General features: G+C 36.3%; 2 protein-coding genes across 11 annotated transcripts in view; one reads left to right on the top strand and one right to left on the bottom strand.

Moving 5' to 3' along the window:
- Nucleotides 1-5810, bottom strand: part of Ino80 (chromatin-remodeling ATPase INO80) — a 196354-nt gene extending 190544 nt beyond the window's left edge. The window contains exon 1 of one of the 2 annotated variants that reach the window (XM_081759007.1): nt 5671-5810. Coding sequence is in view for 1 of the 2 variants with exons in the window: in XM_081759006.1 (XP_081615132.1) it covers nt 5295-5454 (160 nt within the window). In the remaining variant the exon portion in view is untranslated. Of the gene's footprint in view, nt 1-5294; nt 5472-5670 lie in introns of those variants that run through there. The other variant, XM_081759006.1, reaches the window with a different exon arrangement.
- Nucleotides 5811-6230: 420 nt separating this feature from the next.
- Nucleotides 6231-15365, top strand: part of LOC145686083 (serine/arginine-rich splicing factor 5-like) — a 78794-nt gene continuing 69659 nt past the window's right edge. For 5 of the 9 annotated variants that reach the window (XM_081759010.1, XM_081759011.1, XM_081759008.1 and 2 more), the window contains exons 1-2: nt 6247-6302; nt 12586-12709. In XM_081759010.1, the coding sequence (XP_081615136.1) occupies nt 6262-6302; nt 12586-12709 (165 nt within the window). In that variant the 5' untranslated portion in view covers nt 6247-6261. Of the gene's footprint in view, nt 6419-12585; nt 12710-12747; nt 12875-15365 lie in introns of all 9 variants that reach the window. The other 4 variants (XM_081759016.1, XM_081759012.1, XM_081759013.1 and 1 more) reach the window with 4 other exon arrangements.

Genomic DNA, 15365 nt, shown 5'->3' on the forward strand with positions numbered 1-15365 from the left:
GATTGGTTGTTGGTTTCAATGCACTGGTATCCTACCGCAATATAATCCCTACTAAAATACTAATTTCAAATAAAAATGTCTGAATTTATCCTACATTTTGTGATAATAAGCGCAATATATATAATATTAAACAACAGATGTAGCTTTATTTCAACCTCACTCGTATATGGACATATAGTATTTACTGCGCGCATGCGTATGCGTTCACGCGCCTTCCCCACTCATTTAAAATTATTGTAGAATGTAGAGTTTCATGACGACGATGTGTGACAATAATCAATTTTCGTCTCGTGTTATACAACACAAAAAAGGACAACAGGAATAGAGACAATCTCGTTTATATAAGGATTTAAGAAAATATATATCTCCAACATAGCAGTAGCCAGTGTCAGTCCGTTAATTATTTACCAGCAAACTGTAGCCTTATAGTCTGGAAATTATGAGACGACAGTAAGCAGACGATCTTGCTGTTCACGTCTCTCGCTGCCAAGTACTTGTGAGCCGCGGAGTAATTCATTTTGTTTTGTTTACGCCTACTTTGTTCTAAAGCTGGAAAGACTTTAACTTTCAAAACCAACTAGAGTAAGGCCGCGCTAAGAAGAGCTCTGACAACTCTCACGTGCGATCAAGCACGGTTGCCACATTTATCTTCTGTAACAATATAACAAGGGGCACATTTTGTGGAAATGAATCATATATGTATTACAACAAAAATATTATTTAACATTATGCCTGACGAAAGTATTGGACAAAAGAAACAAACAAATCAGTATTGCGTTAAGATAGTTTACAAAATCGTAAAGAAAATAACCGTTACTTCTAAACACATAGGGCCTTATGCAGAGTCGTTTTGACATATGATTAGCGTCATACTAAATGCCTGACTACTGTATGGAAACATATGTTAGTCGAACTCTTTAGTATGAGATCGGGCTTCTTCGTAGCTAAGCGGTTAGCGTACGCCTTTGGCATGGGAGACCCCGGTTCTATTCCCGGCGGGAGCTCATGTGGTTCGGATTCCACGTTAAGCAGTAAGTCCACGTCTCATATAGCCTCGCTGTTGAAAGAGACATTAAACTCAAAATCAGTTCAACTCTTTAGTATGACACTAAACAGGCATCAGAACGACTCTGCTAAGATCTTTTTTTTTTTTAATGATGAATAGTTACGTTAGAGAATGGCTTTCAATTGTAGATAATTTAATTCCATTTACTGTAGAAATCTTACGCTTTTTTCCTAGGGTGGATAAAATTTCCGTCGGTTCGGCGAGGTCTTTCAGGCACTTCTCTTTTGTGATTCTTTTCACAGTTGTAGGGCTAATGTATAAAGCTGAATCTACTCTTTCAATCACTTTATTCAATGACAATAAAGGACCGTAGTTACGTTCTTTCTCCAAATATTCCCTAAGATTAAACACAAATTCCCGTTCTCCTTTAGCCTAACCGGCATACCGAGGGACGTAAAACTCAAACAAATTCCCGGCACCCCCTTTCCGCACTTCAGGCATTGTGTTCATAAACACAAACATACACACATACACATACTAAATTTATATTTTAGGTCTATGTGAATAATACGAATACAAACTATGTTCCACTGATGAATAAAAATAACAACACAATATTCACACCAATGCACTGAGATGATAGCACAAAAAATCAAAACAACCTGACAACACAAAAACTTTCACAGTAATGAGTAGGTATAAATGCGACAACACTGTTCGGTTACCATGGAAACAACCTAGTGTTTCCAAATGTATTTTTGTGGGACTAAACCTATCCTCCCCTTCACATATTGGTGAAAGAATGTCTTCTACGGAAAGGCAAATATAGCTGGATCATGTTCGTTACTTTCCAACCACTCAATTTCTAAATCAGTCCTTATGAAAAGCTCATTATAACAATCTCTGTAATATATAGAGTATGTAGGTACATTTTTTTCCTTATATCAACAAATTTCCTACAAAGATCATTAGAAATTCTACTCATTTCAGCCTGACATTCCAAATAATGGTTCATTGCCCTTGAACTTTAGAAGAGCCGTACAGACTCACTACCCTCTTCGCTTTCAATTCCAGGAAAACCTACTCCCTGCGGCGATAGGGAGGTGGACCGGTTGTTGTTCCATGTAACCCCACTTCTATTTACGTAGCAAATTTGTCAAAAGGACAGAGTTGTGTCAATAAGTGGAAAAACAAAAAAAGTATTCATTATTGTGGCAATAACTTTAGGCCTAGTGGAACTACGTTGTGCTGGAATGTTGAGAAGTAAAGTGAAGTACGATTATTCTTTTTTTTTTTTTTTTTTTTTTTAATATCTAGTTTGTAAATATTTCAACTTATAATCTGATTCAATCAGTGATAAAGTAATTCGATTCCTTTATCGTTCTGTCATGTGGTCGCTTTGATTCTTCTTGCTATGACGGTTCGCAACACTGTCGTCAACTTGCACGATGTTAGATCTGTCAGAGCTCAGGTTACGATGGCCCTAGTCTAACAAAGTGTGTAATGCAATAGGGGGAGAAAGGTGCCGATTGATTCTAGCAACCAGGGTTGGCAAAAATCATGTTTCTTTTTTTTTCCGAAAAAAACAACCTTTTTTGTGGTTTAAATGATTTGCTCCATGTATTTATATTACATATAGACAGAAATAAGATTGTTTCGCCTTGTGTTATTATGCAACAACGGGGTTATGCTAGGAGGAGTCTCATAAGCCTAAAGCGGAATCCAAACCGCTTCTCAGCTTACATCCGAGAGAAACTATCCTCCATTTGGACTCCACACCGGGACTAATTGGCCACAAATACGACGAGTCTGCCGACTCACTCACGAAGAACTCCTGATAAAAAATACGTTGTACTAATCTTTATAAACTTGTCAAGAGTAATTTCTGAAGGACAAAAAGATAAACCGTTGCACAACTGAAAACATATAAATTGGGAAACTCTCGCCTTAGCCATTGGGAAAATCCCGTTGTTGTTTAGTATGTAAAGTTTTAGGTAAACATATCATAATCAGTACGTTATAACTGAAGGATTAAATTATAAATTTAGTATGTAGATAAAGTCCAATCCAAGCTAATGTTGGAAGCTACGTAGCCAGTCGATAAATTTTGACAATTTCTATCAATATATTTAAGCAACCTTGGTTTCTTTATAATACAACAGGCATTCAGACAAGCAGAAATATGAAATTTTGTGTCGTTACGTGTTTAGCCTTAACATCCTTATGTAATACAGAAAAAAATGAAATCTTTGAGTTTTACGTCCCACGATTATGCCGGTTAGGCTAAAGGAGACGGTGAAGATGAGAAATGAATTAAGAAAGTGGGAGGAAACGGGAGAACCCCGAGAAAACCCACGCACACGGTGTTTGTCCATCACAAAGTTCACTTGGCGGGGATTAGGATCGAACCCGGGACCCCCAAGCAGCAAAGTGAACGCTCTACCATTGAGCCACCGCGGCCCTCTATGTAATACAGAGATTATCAAGGAGAAGGTTGTCGCTTAAAGTGACACCCGAACCGCTACTTGATTTACACTTGAAGGAAAGGTTGTGGTTCGACCGAGAATTGAAAATGGGACGCCTTCATTACAAGGTGAAAAGGAGATAAAAACTAATGCATATGGTTTGATATGTGGAAATGTCACCATGAAGTTCACAAGATCTAGTTTTTTTTTTTTTTTTTTTTTTATTTTATTTTTTGAACCAGCCAACCGTGCTAGCAACACTCGATAATGTCCCACAACGTATCACCCCTTCGGGGCTATTCTATTTTAGGGGAGCGTAAATTTGTAAAATGTACGGAAGAAATGTGTTCACTGATTTCACAGTAGAATTGTAAATAAAGAAAATATATCTCCGTATTATCTCTCATGAGGTAGAAATACGAAACGCAAAGTGAGCTTCTTACCTTGTAGTACTCCATAAAAAAATGAAATCTTTCGGTTTAACGTCTCACGTTTATGTCTCTTAGGCTGGTTAAGGTAAGTAAACGATGGAAGAAATGGTGGGATAAGAGTGGGAGAAAACCCATAGACACGACGTTATCCCACAACACACTTAGCCGGGATAGAATCAGGGTTCCCATGCACCACAGGTAAGCGCTCTACCACTGAGCCACGGTGTCCTCAGTACTTCATATGAAAGATATGATTAAGTGGAGTGCTATGTGAAGGCAGTCTACAAGCTGATTATGGAAATGGAGCAAAGCTGTACCACAGACAAAATACGGTACCGTATGCGTTTTTTCTTCTTTTTCTATTGAAGTACTTTTCCTCGTTTATCGGTATACTCACCGTCGCTGACGTCCTGCTTTCTATGAACGTATCCCACGCGGATCCTTTTGCCCTGGCTCGGTTAAATAGCATTTGTGCTTTTAAGGGTTATTTAGCACAAGTTGGTTTGTATATTATATACTGTTGTTTTATGTCAAGCCGTAGCTTTCTCCAGTGATAAGGTAAGGGAACAAGTTTATAATTTTACTGAAATCTACTTTGACACAGTAAGGTAATAGTATACATGAGAACCCCCTGATCTGCGTTTCTTCTGTGTTCTATTACCACTTCTACATGAACTACCATAAATTTTCTACGTAGTGCAATAGTAAGAAGTATCCATGTGTACAAGATATGCGATATGCGTTAAATCCCCCCCCCACACACACACACACATAGTCATAGATAAAAGTACAAGGGCACTACACATGCAGATATGAAGTACAGGTACGTTCTTTTTTATTTTCGTATCAGTCGATAAGTAAATAAAAGTCGCTTTGTTACCCCCTTTGTAAGTTCGTACATACTCAATGAATAATCCCTAAAAGTATGAGCGTCCTGCTCCTTCGGGAACTGATGCAGCTTCATGTATACTATATCCTTTATGATTTTCATAATCTTAATCATCCTGGGAAACAAAAATTACAACGCAATAACTGGATCCTTATGAGGTCTAAGTTGCATTGCTCCGTGTACCTGAAGTCCGTTTTGACCCATACATAATTACTTCAAAACCAAAGCTAGATGGTTATAATGATTATTTCTTAACTTTGGAATGTATATGCTATACGAATTCGCCACACATCTAAAGCTTACGCAATTATTCTGAGAACTTGCAATACGGTAGCAAACTGACTTTCTTTGACAAAACCTTTTTCGAAGTATTATTGCTTTCTGATGTCCTTAACATACATACGTTTAATTACGTGCAATTATTACACAGTAGGTGAAAAATGCTTTCTACACGAACCTACGAGTCCTTGCACTACTCTTAATATCGAACCTTGACTGAATACCTGTAAGAAAAAGTAGAAACTTCTGACCAGGAGTAACATTGGTTATGAACTTCCAGAATTTTAAGTTTAATAACTGATCTACATAGGTGCGTAGACACTTCTGCGAGACTAGAAAGGTTGTTCTTGAGTCAAGAGAATTCGAATCAAATCGCTGAAACATCAGTAAATCGATTAACTTCGTACCTACATGACAAGATTTCCATTTAAATACGATAAACACTCCGATACATGGAAACTAAACATTCCCTGGATATACGCAAAGAGTGAGATTCTACCTAATTGCATGATTCAAAAATTATGTGCGTTCATAGTAGCACATTACACATGCTAACGTAAATAAAAGCACCTGTATAACAATTGTTAATATGTTACGAACCTCGTATTCTTCACCATTTCTATTAACACGCTTATGCCGGTGTCTTATGTACAAAAAGAGTACAAATATAACAAATACTTGGACTTCATTCTTAACATACAACTTCAAGGAAACAAAGGTCTCAAAATGGCGAACTCTATATTTCAACAAATAGCTCAGCCGATTCAAAAACCAGCTCATTGCATTGCTTCTGTACAGCAGATGGCAGCCCGCCATCGTTATTATAATCTAGACATCAGTTACATATCTTCCTTTCTCCTCTCCTATAAATTTTGCTCTGTATTTTATAAGAAAAATAATACCAGATACTTGAATAGAAATTTATTTAATATAATTGCATTAAATAATCCTTATTATTGAATACAGAATTTGTTTTCAGTACAGAAAATATTGACACCAGCCTGTTTGTTTTTCTAATTGTTAGGCTCACTGGGAAGCCTTTTCTACCTCTTTTGCATGAGCAAAATTACAGGACCGTGGAGCCAATTGAAAATCACCTCTTGTAAAGTTGTCCAATAGAAGTGGGTTTTATATGCCATTTCGGTTAGATGTATCGCATTTATCTTTTAACATAAGAAGAGAGAGTCTAGAATGGGTGTCCGTGTTTTAATGCTTGAAGCCCTTGTTTTACAGTGAGTGTGTGGGTTTTGTAGTTTTTGAGGTGTTGCTGAAACAAAAAAATCTATATGATTATATTGTAAGAAAATATCCTAAATCTACATTTTGAAGTGATAAGTAATCAGACAAGGTAAGTATTGATTTTAGAGTGAATAGCGGTTTCATAACTAAGATACCTCCTTTTTATTACGTTCAAAAATTGGATCGAGGTATGCGGCATTTTTCAAGTTGTAGTACTATGAATTGATTATAATGACAGGATATTTTTGTAACACAGTATATGCGTTTCTTTGAGTACCTTGTACAGAGAAGTTTTAAAAAATGATGAATTTTACAGTATTGTTAAAACTTCGAAGGTAAACTCCACTTAATCCAGTCCGCCATTTTGTTAAGATTTGCCACGTAATGTGCTGATATTTTTACCGTAATATTTACGTGCTCGAACATATGATTCAAAGAGTTTGCAGTGTTGAAATATAGGGGCAAGTATGTAGTAGATATGGGCAAGAAATACCAAATTGAACATTTTTCTGTAAAGTTGCAAAAATATGGTGAAATTTACCGGGTTATATTCTGTAGATTATTTTAGGGTTTGTTAGGTTAGCTTAGGTTAATTTTAGCTCACAATATTATTTTGAAACCAGGAGAAATTTAGCTTAATTGCTTCTATATAAGTAACACCCATGCTATATGAGACGTGAAAATAAAATGACAAGCTTTACTTTGGCATTTCATTCATTTTTTCGAATTGTAATTTGTTCTTTTGGTTCCGCACAATTTTGTAAAAGATGGGTCAAAACTCCCCTAACCTTAAGCTAACCCGTTCCTACCTCTACCCCACTTATCCCTATCTTCCTCTACTCTACCCTACTGTACTATACTGTACCCATTTATATTAGCGGTCCTACTTGCCAATGCGTAGCTGGAGCTCGGAACGGAAAGAAGAAATCACTGAGTCGAAAAAATGAATGAAATATCCAAAGTGAAGACTTCCCATAAAATTTGTGGAATCTGAACCCCCACAAGATGTTTGAATTTCAATACTCTTTTACCAGCAATTGAACCTGGGATCACGTGCGTCAATGACACGCAGTAGTCACAATAGATCAAGAACCAATCCTGTATACTGGTATAATTACAAGCGAGCACAAGCTTAGGGTTAACTTTACAATGCCCGCTCCAGCATATATACTCACTCAGAAACGAGTAATTATACTCGGTTAATTTTATGGAAGTTAATCAAAACTTCCCTAAACTTAAACTAACTCGTTCCTACCGCTACTCGACTTATCTCTACCCTACTGCACTATACTATTTTAAAGCGACCCTACTTATCGAAGCGCAGCTGGAGCGTGTATTGTAAGATTTAATCGAAGCGTGTTAGGGCTCAATAGAACAGGTTTTTTATAAATAATTGAAGTCTGCTGAAAGCCTACAACATAGCGACACATTTTTTACGATAACATATGTTAAATCGTGCTAGTATAAGAAAACGTTAGGTAAACCCGAAAAACACACTTTTGGTGCTCTAAATGATCCTCTGAAATGTAGACTTATTCTGGGGCATGCGTGCAAACGGATGTGCTTCTTCCAGGTATAAATACGCGTCCTGATATATGCCGTAAAAGCGACAGTATAAAAGTCAAACTAGCTTGTGCTAACTGCCCAGTACAATGTTTGAATGCTGTTGAACACACAGGGCAGAAGCACAGCAGAGAATAGAATAGAATATTTTTATTGTCGTTAAACAACATTTGTTGCAATAGACAACGTCACGAGAGTATACAAAAAATATATATATTGAATATGTAGGTACATAACTAGTCACTTTTTATTTTTTAATTCTTTCTCAAATTCAAAAGCACTGTACACAGCTGTTTCAATGAGCCAAGATTTACAGTGTTTTTCAAAGTTTCTATTACACATACCACGAATTTCTGTAGGTGGAAGATTATACATCTTCACCGCAGTGTATTTATAACTCTTTTGTGTTTTACTTAACCTGAAATATGGTGTATCGAGGTCGTCTCCGTACTCTTATTGCCTTTTTTTGTCATTTAAAGACTGTTTGAGCACGAGTTGAATTACCCCATAATAATATACCGTAGAACAATAGAGAATGAAAGAAAGCATAACAAGCTGACAAGTATTTTTTCGCTAACAACAGTTTTTAACTCTAGATAGTCTTCTACATAATTTTCAGTATGTATGTTCCAGTTTAACTTTGGATCCAAGTGGATTCCTAACAATTTTACAGAATGACACTCATTCAAATCATTTGTTATTTAGATGAAAATACAAAACATCTGTCTTTGATTCATTTAATAGCAGCCTATTATAATTTAGCCGTACTGAACACGTTTCTAACATTTGAGTGTTTTTAGTTTCAACATTTTTAAAATTTTTATCCATGGTTAAGTCAGTTGTATCATCAGCATACAAAACACTGTTAAAAGGAAGAAAACTTGGAAGATCATTAACTTAAACTAGAAAAAGAAATGGCCCCATGATACTTCCCTGTGGTACACTAGTTGTTATGTTCAAAAATTCTGAAGTTGAATTACCAACGCGAACAGCCTGTTTTGTTACTAAGATAAGATTTAATCAATGTGCATAGGGATACTTGCGTAGGGAGCGCACAGACGAGGAAGTGTATGCGCACAGACGAGGATAGTAAAAAAAATAATTATCATAAAAGCATCGCACTTGTCATGGTTTCAGCTACTAACTTTATACTTGCAAACATAAAATACAACCGATGTCCCCTACATTGTTCAGAAACATTCCATGCATAGAAATAAATGTTACGTAGTCTTCTTTCAAATGCATTTACTCATTTTAACCGTAATATAATACTTGTAATAGTTTTAGACTTGTAACCCTACACTTGTAAATATAAAATACTGGTTTCCTACATTGTGCAAAAGTGCTCCGCCAATGGAAATTAATATTTTAATGACAATTCCTAATCATATGCATCCTAAACGTATGCATTACCATTTTATGTGGTGTATTGTAAATCTGCACAGTACTCAGCGATATTGCTCCCGCTGGTTGACTGGTACGGTCTGCAGCACAAGTGATTTTAAATGAGTATTAAATTTTTCAATGTTTCTAAATAGTAGAATTTCGTAACACCTTATGAGATAGCGCAACACGCCGATAGGTTGCGGAAAACTTGTTGAAACCAGATGGGTAGATTTTTCTCTGGGCCCCTTCTGTAACACCGTATTTCAAAATGGGACTTGTAAATTGCAGGAGACAAATGTGAGACATAGAAGTGGTTCTTCGATTCCCGTTGTTTTCTGCTTTATACTGCTTACACCATTTTTTAGATGTTTTCCCCATACTTTGAGGAGATATTGAGTGAAGTTCTCATCAGCATACTGAAAAGTGACTATTTTAATCATGAAAAGAAATTACCATATTAACATTACATGCTGCTTAAATAGATTTTTACTTATTGTCTCGTTATTATACTCTTTAAGGTAAAGGACACTGATAATAATCATTAGGCAGGCGCGTTAGATGCTATTACCTACCCTATTGTTAATCTCTGCATTGTGGCGACGAGGAGCGTTCAGGGAGACCATCTGTCATTACTGACGAACTGCTGAGGTCAGTAGACGAATGCGTGAGGAACGATCGGCGCGTCACAATTGATGAACTCTGTGAACATTTTCCTAATGTGTCTCGAACGATTGTTCATGAAATCGTCAAAGACCATCTGCATTATTCAAAAATCTGCAAGGTGGGTCCCTCGCATGATCACAGATGAACACAAAACCAAGCGTATGGCTGTAGCACTGACGTTTCTGGGACGTTATTCCGATGAAAGAGACTCTTTCCTGAATCGCATCATTACAGGGGACAAAACATGGGTTTGTTATGCATCACTTTACGAAGCTTAAAGACTTTCTGGCGGGAAAAAGATTTGACAGCGATGAAGAATTTAAACGAGGCCTGACTACGTATCTCAATACGCTGGCAGCGGAGGACTATGACGTTGGAATACAAAAACTCGTCACACGGTATGACAAATGCCTCAATTTGCTTGGTGATTATGTGAAGAAGTAGTGTGAAGTATGCTCTTTCCAATAAAAATGTGTATTTTTATTAATATGTACTACTTTGTCTTTATTGCACAAACGGCGTGGGGGACCCGGGTTCGATTCCCAGCGGGAGCTCATGTAGTTCAGATTCCACGTTAATCAATAGGTCCCGTCTCATATAGCCTCGCTGCTGAAGGGGACGTTAAACCCAAAATCAACTCAACCTGGATGCCTTGTTCCATCTCCCTAACATGAGAAGATCGTGAAATGTTCAATTTTCGGTGTACTTAGCTCACTTCGAATACCTCATCCAGTAGGATTCTCATTTTATGAGATATAAAACGACTCGATCCAAGCTCTTAGTTCAAAAGTTTATTTCAAACGGTTCTGTCGTTTTCTCGTAATGACGAGACAGACGACGTCAATTTGAATGTAGAAATCTAACAATATAGAAATTTCCCCTTCTCTTCTTAGAAGCAGAATTTTCGAAAGCACGGGACACGTCAAGTTATATTGAATATTGAGCTTATATACCAAGTTTCATCTTGCTAACATGAGAGGCTCCTCACACTCTATATTTTTGGCGCAAAATTGAATAACCCTTCTCTGCTTAGAATACACATTTTGATCAGTGATATATATATATATATATATATATATATATATATCAGCTTGAGGTATGTATTAACCCTGTACAGAAATGTTACAAATTATTTAGACCTTTATATGTATATGTAGATGTTTGAATTACGATAAACACACAGTATATAAAAGGGCTGGATAAAGAGTAATGGTAACGTTGTTACAATTCAAACTGGCTTTATGCACAAAGAACATCTGTTACATTCGTCCAATGTAATTGCCTTCTATCTTTATTTACCTTCTGCCACTTATGTTGAAGACAGTGCACAGTCAGCGCATCAGTCTTTATCGATATCCCGCAGAGACGTCATATGAGAATGGATGATGGCTTCTGTGTTGTAGTGATTCCCGCAAAGTGGTTCTTTCATTTTGGCAAAAAACCGTTACTATATCTCGGACGACATTCTTGTGCACTGCGCCTACGTGCCATTTCAATCTTAATCCTCTCATGTTGTTAGTCTTTCCGAAACATGTTATGGCACTTCCACTTTCCTCAACTTTACGGCACTATGACTTTTGACTGAGTAACACACAGTCATTACCACTCGCCACACTTCTCTGCCTAACATTTCCTTATCATCTACGGAACTGTTGTAGTGCTGAGAGATAGCCCTCTGACGTGAGAACAGTCATGTCACTATTTTGTATCCAACCTATGTATTAACACAATATGTAAAATTCTGAACTAAAAGTTACGAGTATTGAATGTTAAATGGGTTCAGGCTTTCTCTTGAAGTCTCCTGTATAGTAGGAAGTCATTAAATTAGGTAAATTGTCAAATTCTTGGACAGTATGTTTGTACCACCTCCTATTGCACTTTTGCAAGAGTAAAAGGAAATACTTTGCTAAATGAATTGCGATAAAATTCTTATGGTTTTGTGTGTGTGTTAGGATATTCATGAAACGGATAGTATTACAATAATGATGGTATGCTAAGATTGAAATTGCACGACTCGTACTGAGATTCGAACCCGTTACTGGCTTACCGTGCCGTTGCGTTAACGACTACGCTACCCATTTTTCTTCCTAAACAATTCCTGTTTTCGGCAACATAGTGTGTATACTTACAAACACTTCTGACAGTTGTGGTACAGTCGTGTGTTCTGAATGATTGACTACCGACTTCCAAAATATATGGTGATTCAGGGAAAGAACTGGGTAGTGCATTTGTTATTTAATGTGTTAGCAATGTAAGCCGAAAACCTGAATTCGAGTCTCGTTCCAGTCGTGCGGTTTTTCATTCTTTTTGTATTATTGAATTCGCACCTGTAGAGGAATTGGTAATACATAAAATCCTTCTTTTAGTAATTAATATTTCGCTTGTTTAATTTTACGCAAAAGTAATCAGCCACGTACGTGGTAAAGTAGGTTGGTAAATGAAAGGTTGGCAGAAAAACTGATCGCTTGTTCAACCGACAACATAGTATAACCGAAATCAGATTTTAGTGAATGTCATCGGCAATGCGATCAGTTTTTTTGTGTGGGTACAATTACAATTTATACTTCGTAGGTTCCTAGTTACATATAATCAGCTAATAAAATACTTTTAAATAACACTTAATATACGAAGTTTCCCTTATTGATTTATTTTGTTTCCTTCAAGAATGACATCCAGAGTTTTCGTTGGTGGATTAAGTTACCAAACACGGGAAAGTGACATTGAGAGGTTCTTCAGGCGATATGGTAGAATCAAGGAAATATCTCTGAAGAATGGATACGGATTTGTGGTAAGTTACTAATGATATATTACTTTTTCTTATTGCAGCATGGTAGGGACAAGGGTCTATATTGGAGGCCTTCCTTATGGAGTGAGGGAGAAAGACCTGGAACGATTTTTCAAAGGCTATGGTCGCATTCGTGATGTTCTCATCAAGAATGGTTACGGTTTTGTTGTAAGTACTGACAGTTCAGAGTATCTTCCTTTCTTTCTAGCAGCATGTTAATAAAAATAGGACAGAGCTCTTTTTGAACAGTGTCGGCAGGCATACGAAGTAAATATCCGAAATTTCAAGCTATGCACAATGTGGTCAGTTCTCATTTAGGAAGCATGACTTCAAAAAAAAATGTAGTTATAGAGAGCAGAGCGTGTGAAAGTTAGTAGTTGTAGGAGTGAATGAAGGCTTGAATTTTGTGAATGAAGCAAATAATTTACCAAGATCGTACTCCACGAATAGTAGATGGGTCAGATCTAGTGTGAAAGACTGAATTGAATGGTTTTTCAGAAGTTTAAAATATTACATACACTTGATCAACAATAGGGAGGCGGATATATAAGTTTGTAAAGAATTCTAAGCTGTTAAAGGTATTTGACATCGTATTAACTATATATGCTATTAGTAAATATGTATTTCTCGAAGTACGAATCATAGGAAAATTCTTCAGGAAGGCGGAAGCACTGGGAATTTCACATGATACCTTGGTTATTATATCTAATTTATGTTGAGTACTTGTTGGAACATTTTAGATGGCGTGTAATGGATAATGCGACTCAATTTATATGGAAGCCTCCAAAATTTGACCTTTGAATTTTCATGTTGCTTACTGTTATTTCCTCTGAGTGTGCAAGTTGGCAGATGCAAAGGGGTAAAATAGTTTTTGATACCTACCTTTTTTGCATCTCAGTTGCATACCTAGTGGAAAGATTGGTTTGGATTAGTTGTAAGAAATTTGTAGTCCTAGTATTTCATAACAATTACCGGTAATGTGTCTGTGTTCACCGTTGATACAAATAATCTAAGCATTCACTTGTTTTTAGAAAATATCTCCATTATATACACAATTTAGAGGTTCACTGATGTAACTTTTTTTATATATAGTTAACTTTTTTATTTTCTAGATTTTAGTAACTATTACATTTAGAGTAGTGTAGTCAGTCAGCTCTGAAGTCTGTGAGAAAATCTTTGTGATCCAGGATCATAAGAATAAAAATACTGATAAATAAATTGAATGTAGACATTTCCTTCGTTCATGTAGTTTTTCAGTATAAAAGGTGAGTGAGAACAGACAACAACGGAATTAATAAGGATGAAACCACAAATCACCAGTTTGCTATGTAACTAGCCTATAAAATCGTTAACATTGTCCAGGAGAAATGAGTTCTGTGACAGTTCCATGTCTTAATTTAAGCAACGTAAAACATTTATGAATGCTCGATAGAAGTGCTTTGGTTAGCTCTCGAGATAGCAATATGATAGTTCGTTTCATCCCAAACGTCCCATACCATGTCATTGGAAATACTGTCCATGGGAGATTAGGGCTCGAAAAATCATGAAAGCAGGTGGCCTTTACTATTAGATATGAGAGATCGGCGCGTAGTCGTTTAACGTTACTATTCCCAGTTTTTACCTGCCAGTAATTTCGATTTTTATGTTGAATATTAAAACAGATTGACAGATCCATTATTAACTTTAGTTTCAGGTTATCTTGAACCACAAATATATTTCTTTCTGTTAAGCCATCTGTGTCTATTTTTGGTTAGCAAAATTTTATTCCCTCCAGATTAACCATGACATCAAATATTAGACACAAGATTTGAAGCAATCTTAGTTTAACAATTTTTACCATGCCGGTGGAAAAGTCTTTTCCAAGTATTGAGTCGGAACCAAGAGAAGCTAGGGTTGAGATTTCATAATCGTACAGCCCCATTAGTACTTTTTATACCAGTAACAATTTAAGACTAATATACTTTATATATACGTGTGTATCAAATTGTATTATTGTTCCGCTTGATTTTCAGAACTGCCACCTAGATAAGAAAATTTTTCGAGCTTTATAATATTTCCATTCTGGGATATATCAGGAAGAGGAGATGCAAAGTCGTTATCTTACATAAAAATAAGAAAATATGCCTGATATTAGGAACAAGCACCCAGGAGAATATATTCTAATCATTCTTGGTTTCACGTCTTGTCATTACTGTCCTTGTTCGATAGATAAATCATCCATCACCCATTCCCTTGATTTCTTGTAATACCTTCGGAACACTCCTTTTGTCCCCTTGCACCTGTCACTGAAGGACAACAATTCCTCCTTTCTTCATGTTACTGAAGAAGTTAGGAAAACTGACATAGGGGATAAGTATATCGAAGTTTTTAATCGTAACTTTTAATTGTAACTTCCTTCTTTAATCTAGTAAGAAGTGTAGTGCTTGTAATTTAGAAAACATGTTCTCATTAAGCAAAAATGAAGTAATGGTCAGAAATCGAAAGCAAACAAAAAGAAGAAAGAAAAAAAATAGCTTTAATCAAAAGTTCAACAAAAGATTTGATAAAGATTGATAGTTAGTTGAATTAAAAGCACTACAATGAAGTTGTACGCCAGTATAATATGACGATGCTGCTGTATTTCAATTGTTGAATTAGGTAAATAAGTATTATCAATTAT

This window comes from Thermobia domestica, chromosome 5, assembly GCF_964235325.1.
Source record: "Thermobia domestica chromosome 5, izTheDome1.hap1.1, whole genome shotgun sequence".
Taxonomy (NCBI): Eukaryota; Metazoa; Arthropoda; class Insecta; order Zygentoma; family Lepismatidae; genus Thermobia; species Thermobia domestica.